The following is a 6527-nucleotide window of genomic DNA, read 5'->3' on the forward strand; positions in this document are numbered from 1 at the left end:
ATGGTCGCCCAAACTTTTACGTATGATTTGTTATCCCGTGTGCTGGAGGAGGAGGAGGAGGAGGAGGGGGCGGGGGCACTTTTTCTCGGACCACTATTGGCCCACCAAGCTTGACTGACAGTGATCGGGGGCTTCGATTCCCGCAAAGAGGCACATGAATGCTTTCGGGAGTGTCTTGTCTTTGTGCCCATAACACTGTAAATGGCAATGAGAAATACTCGACGACCTGATACTGTGTTTGTGTGTAAGTGTGTGTCAGGTAGATGTAAATGCCATTTGGTAACTCCCCCCCCCCCCCCCCCCTCAAAAAAACGTTGCCGTTTGTGTGGGCCAAGATGCAACAGCTATGACTGGTTTTTCTCCATTCACAGTTTTTTTTTGTTTTGTTTTGTTTTTGTTTGATTGTTTCTAAAATATAATGGTTATTGTTATTATATTATTGTTTGTTATTGTTATTAATATTATAATAATTATTATTATTATTATGTTTTGTAAATTAATTCCAGTGTTTCACAATCAGTATTAAGCATTTTTATATTATTGAAAAGTGAACAAATACCTAAAGATGGAAAGAGTGAGTGGGAGAGGGGGAACAAAAAAAAAAAAAGATTTAATATTTTTTATTGAAATCAAAAAAAGGGCTTTTTGCCTGATTTCTTTGTGAATTGACTGTCTGCTCTGAAGCATGGATTCTCTTGCTATTCAATGTTAAAGTACCACGTATGACTTTTTAGCCAATGATTTCTTCCTTTTGAGAATAACATTAAAAAGTTTCATGACAACCATCTGTCATTTATCAGTAAACAGTTTCAATAAAAAACATCATGTTTGCTTTCTTGTATTTGGACTCTTATTATCGTCACACCTTTTTTAATATTCAACCAAGTTTGTTTTCAGAAACAAGTTTTAGCGAACGACGATGAGCTAATTTGATTCCTTCATTAAATGAATTACATAAATTTTATGTAACATTTGTGTGAATGGGTTATTTGGATCCACATTAGCTTCCACAAAGTGGTCGCTAGTCTTCCTGGGGTCCACACAGGAAGTGACAACAAAAAAAACAAACAAACAAAATAAAAATAAAATCACATTAAAACAAAACAAGACAACGCTATCAATAAAACAAAAACTGAGGCACATAGTCCGACTAAGACAGGCAATCGGACAACTTGCGCTGCCTGGCACTGTATCTCTCTATAAGCTAGCGCTGTATCTCTCTATAAGCTAGCTCATATTGAATCAGTTACCTGTTGACCGGTGAGATGGATCGTGTCTCGTCGTCTGTCCAAAAAAAAAACTTTCGGAAAAACGCAAAAAAAAATGTTTGCGCTTCGTATATATCTGTAATTTTAAAGGTGCCATATGTAAGAATGTGGACAAAAACGGTGACTACATTCAAATTCAGGTTTTAGGTTTCGTTTTCTGACGTAACTGGCAACCCGCGGTTGCTCGGCAGCTGAGACTCTACTGACTGAAATGATTGGCGCCACATGCCAAAACATAAACATGATTTGCAGTCTGCAAATAATGCAAATATGTTGTCTGTACTGTTGTTGTTGTTGGTGAGTTCAGTTTGTTATATGAACATTATTCCTGAGTCTCTGTGACATATTAGGAGGATTTTATGGCCAGTTGCTTTAGATTTATTACATAATGCACCTTTAATATTTGTCACAAATATCAACTTATTTGATCATTTTCTTATCAAACCAAGAAAATAATTGAATAAATGTTTCTTTTGACAGTGTCTAATAATCTAAAATAAACGTGCACATTAATTGGCCATATGTTGTGTACATATTCCTTAATCTCATGTTTAATACAGAATTTGCCACGCAAATAGATATAAACAGGTTTATATCCATTAAAAACTGAATATTTTCCTCGATTCTTAAAGTCGATGTAGGAAATGTTTGTTTTTAGACTTTGAGTTCATCATTTCGCTGACATTTATCATAAAAAAAAGAGAGAAAAGGAAGAAAAAACTTGACTCGGAAGTGACGTACAGCATTGGGCGGAAGTCCCGCCTTCCCGGAGCTTACGTCACGTTTGTCAGCCACTCAGCACTGGCGTGGTGTAACATAGCGCGAGGGGTGTGTTCCCGTTTCCTCGACCTGCAGTAACGTGATGAGTCAAGTGGGCGGGTCAAAGCCGGCGTTCAGGTCCTCCCATTGGCCCGTGCCGAGTACTACATCCGCTCTTTGCCTCCTTTGAACCAATCGGGGCCCACGTGGGCGGGACCGGGCGCAGCTCTCTTAGCATTAGCACCTCGCTGTGCTGTCACTGCCCTGAGTCAGTCAGCGGTGTAAAAAAAAAAAGAAGAAGAACAAAAGAAGCCATGTCGGCCATCAAGGAGTAGTAAGTTTACATTTTGGCTGCTGTGTTTTACGTTAATGTTTAATGTTCGCGTCGTTCGGCGACATGTTCGTTTAGGCGGGACGTTTCGGCGGTGTTTGGACACAGGTTAAAACTTTTCATATTGCCCGTGTGTGTGTGTGTGTGTGAGACACACCAGGAAAAGGAGGATGTTAACCGAGTGTGTGCTCACGGGAAATAACCGGCACATTCCCACGTTATTCTGCCGGATTTGGACAGCCGCAGACACCGCAAAGATGGCGACTGGAAAGAAAGCGTCCGAAGTTGACTTTAGTACAACTGGAGGAGTAACGAAAACTGGGAGGTCGGGGGGGGGAAAACCGCTTACTCAGCGTCACACCAACTCGTTACGACCCTCCGTAGTTCCACTTTCACATGGCTACCGTTTCACCCCGACTGGCAGGCCCGGCACAAGCTTTTCTGGGGCCCGAAGCTGAATTTGATTTGGGCCCCCCCCCTCCTTCAACCACATAGGATGATCCAGTTTGTGACTATTATTGATATAAAAAAAAAAAGAGAACACTATAAATTGAATTAGTCCTGGCACAGCTCAACGGCACGGTTTGCTTTTCCATTGGCGCTCGTACCTGGTACTTTTTTTTTTTTTTAAAGCCCCTTTTCCACTAGCACAACGCGATTGTTTTGCGTTTCCATTAGCGCTAGTACCCGGTACCTTTTGTTTTTTTAAGCCCCTTTTCCACTAGCACAACGCAATTGTTTTGCGTTTCCATTAGCGCTAGAACCTAGTCTTTTTTTTTTTAAAGCCCCTTTTCCACTAGCACAACACGGGTGTCTTGCGTTTCCATTAGCGAAAGTACCTGGTTGTTTTTTTTTTTAAAGCCCCTTTTCCACTAGCACAACGCGATTGTTTTGCGTTTCCATTAGCGCTAGTACCTGGTACTTTTTTTTTAAAGCCACTTTTCCACTAGCGGAACGCGATTGTTTTGCGTTTCCATTAGCGCCACTACCTGGTACTTTTTTTTTAAAAGCCCCTTTTCCACTAGCACAACGTGATTGTTTTGCGTTTCCATTAGCACTAGTACCTGGTACTTTTTTTTTTTTTTTAAGCCCCTTTTCCACTAGCACAATGTGAATGTTTTGAGTTTCCATTTGCGATTGTACCTGGTACCTTTAGTACCTGCTCTGGCGAAGTTCCAAAGCTAGCTGAGCCGATGGCTATATGTGACGTAAAGAACGGCTTGCAAATGACGCTGCAACTAACGATTCTTTTCAGAGTTCTTTTCTTCTCCAGAAAAGTATCGTAGAGGAGGTAAAGAAACCAGAAAATATTCACCGGCCACCGATTGGTCAGAGAGTATCGTCACGACGTCCGACACGAGAATCAAAGCGAAGCTAAAAAAGACTTCAAAATACTAGAAAACGTTAGCGTTAATCTCCAACATTTAGCGAAGGAAGTGTCTAAAATGTCCATATTAAACAGAGGTGTATTTAGCAATCTGGAGATATTTGTAAATAGTTTGTTGTTGTTGTTGTTGTTATAGTGATTTCTTTACTATATAGTGTAAAGAAACGCATTCACTGGAAATGGAACAAAGAAAATATTCACATTTAAGAAGCTAAAGTTGAACTAAATAACAACTATCCATGATTCCACTTCAAGATATCTTGAGTCGTTACTCGGCATTTACTCACTCTGCTCCTGGTTCTTCTTGGTTTGGTCACTAAAAGTCAACGTCGCACATAAAAAACTGCTAATATTTTGCACTCGTCTCGATGTAACGGAACGTTTTTTAACTGTTAATCAGATGCCGTTAATGCTCAGAAAAACCATATTTGGGCGCTGACTGTGTGTGGGTTGGTCAGATGCTCTGAGGTGATGCTCTGATTCTCTGCCACCGTGTGGTTGGTGGTCACTGACAGAAGCTTCATTTTCACTGGCGGTTGGGGGGGGGGGTAATAATATGTCGCAATGTTTCAAGTGCAGTGCCTGCAAACAGCCTGAAGAGAAAACTAATGTTTGCGTCAACTTTAACCATGCGTTCAGACTTGTTTGAGATATGTTACGTAAGTGTTCTCAAACAGCCCCACCCTCTCTATTGGAGCATATTTTCCATTCGTATGTATATCCACCATATCATACGTTTTGTGTGGTCATTTCCAAAACTCTTTAGGCTTTACTCGTTTTAGCTTTTCCACTCTGATTTAGTGACGGTTTCTTCTCGCCTTGCTTTAAAGCAGGATTTCTGCTCTTAATTGAACAGATTCAGAGTTTTGTTATCGATTAATCTGTCGATTATTTTCTCGATTAATCGATGAATCGTTTGGTCCATAAAATGTCAGAAAATGTAAAAAAATGTTGATCAGTGTTTGTCAAAGCTGGAAATTATGATGTTCTCGAACGTCTTGTTTTGTTCACAAACCAAAATGATTCAGTTTGAATGATTTATTTGTTATGTGGAGCAAAGAAACCAAGAAAATATTCACATTTAAGAAGCTAAAACAATCAGAAATCTTGATCAATCAAGATTTCTGATTGTAAAATAAGCTTCAAACCGATTATCGATTATCAAAATAGTTGGCGATTAATTTAGTAATTGATTAATAATCGATTAATCGCTTCATCTCTAGAAGGCAACGTGGACAAGTTGAATCTAAACAAAAAGAATGGCTTCAGAATCAATGAATCTGTCAATCACTCTCTTAATTCTCGATTAATCGATAACTTGACCCGGGAACCTGGAAATGACGATGTTCTCGAATGTCCCGTTTGTCCGCAAACTTAAAATTATTCATGTTTTAACGATTTCTTTGTCACGTGGCGCAAAGAAACCAGAAAATATTCACACGGAGTCACGAGGTCCTGCAGGAAAGTTCATAATAAGTGTATTTTAAGATCATGTAATACAGAAGATATTCTACTTATTTTAGTGTATTGTCGCTCTGTCTTTGAGAAGCACAAAATAAAAGCCAACATCTCATCTCATGTTTTTGGGTTCATTAGTGTAACAGCACCACATACAGGCCTGGCATATGTACTGCAGCAGGTTTTGTGTTCTGGAAAACTTTAAAAAAAAGTTATTTCTCTTCTTCTTCTGCTGCTCCTTCATTTTTACTCGTAATAATCGGTGTAACGTTCCACTCGAGGTGATTGAAATCAACGACAGATTTGTTTGTAGTTGAACTGTAAACGCGAGTGTTGCGTGGATACTAACAAACTTCTCTCTCTTTTGCAGTCGTGTGGTTTTACCCTGTAGCGTTGAGGAGGTGAGTCATCCTTTTTTTTCATTTCATTTTATTTCATCACATTGCAGCACTACAATTGATTTTTAGTGCCCAGCGTGTGCTGTTTATTTATAAATATAGATATAACAAACCCAGGTTCTGTTGACGTTGGCACAACAGATCATCTTAATAATCTGTCGGGTATTTTCTAGATTAATCAAATAATCGTTTGGTCCATAACATGTCAGAAAATGTAGAAAAAATATCGATCAGTGTTTTTCAAACCTAGGAAATAATGGTGTTCTCAAATGTCTTGTTTTTGTCCACAAACCAAAAATAATTTAATGATTTATTTGTTATATGGAGCAAAGAAACTAGAAAAACTCACATTTAAGAAGCTGAAAAATGACAGAAACTAGAAAATATTCACATTTAAGAAGCTGAAAATGACAAAAACGAGAAAATATTCACATTTAAGAAGCTGAAAAATGACAGAAAGTAGAAAATTCACTTTTAAGAAGCTGAAAAATCGCAGAAACTAGAAGATATTCACATTTAAGGAGCTGAAAAATCACAGAAACTAGAAAATATTCACATTTAAGAAGCTGAAAAATCGTAAAAACTAAAAAATATTCACATTTAAGAAGCTGAAAAATGACAGAAAGTAGAAAAATTCACGTTTAAGAAGCTGAAAATCATAAAAACTAGAAAATATTCACATTTAAGAAACTGAAAAAGCAAAGAAACCAGAAAATATTCACATTTAAAAAGCTGAAAGGATCGGAAATCCTCACTTGATTATTGGAGGTATTGTTTCAGCTCTTGCGTAATAACGTCCTGGCCTATGCACGTCATATTCTACAGGCTGCACAAACATCACGGTCATCGTTTTAAATATATTTATCTGTCATAAAAATGACCAAAATACCTCATGTTTACCTCTGCGTTACATCATCACCTTTTAC

General features: G+C 38.3%; 1 protein-coding gene across 1 annotated transcript in view; it reads left to right on the plus strand.

The window, feature by feature from the left end:
- Positions 1 to 2256: 2256 nt before the first annotated feature.
- The window catches only part of LOC310940367 (phosphatidylinositol transfer protein beta isoform-like), a 19269-nt gene continuing 14998 nt past the window's right edge, over positions 2257 to 6527 (plus strand). Inside the window, exons 1-2 of the mRNA XM_083905317.1 lie at positions 2257 to 2361; positions 5574 to 5604. Coding sequence (XP_083761443.1) covers positions 2342 to 2361; positions 5574 to 5604 — 51 coding nt within the window. The 5' untranslated portion in view covers positions 2257 to 2341. The remainder of the gene's footprint in view (positions 2362 to 5573; positions 5605 to 6527) is intronic.

Source organism: Microchirus variegatus (genome assembly GCF_963457635.1).
Source record: "Microchirus variegatus genome assembly, chromosome: 18".
Taxonomy (NCBI): domain Eukaryota; kingdom Metazoa; phylum Chordata; class Actinopteri; order Pleuronectiformes; family Soleidae; genus Microchirus; species Microchirus variegatus.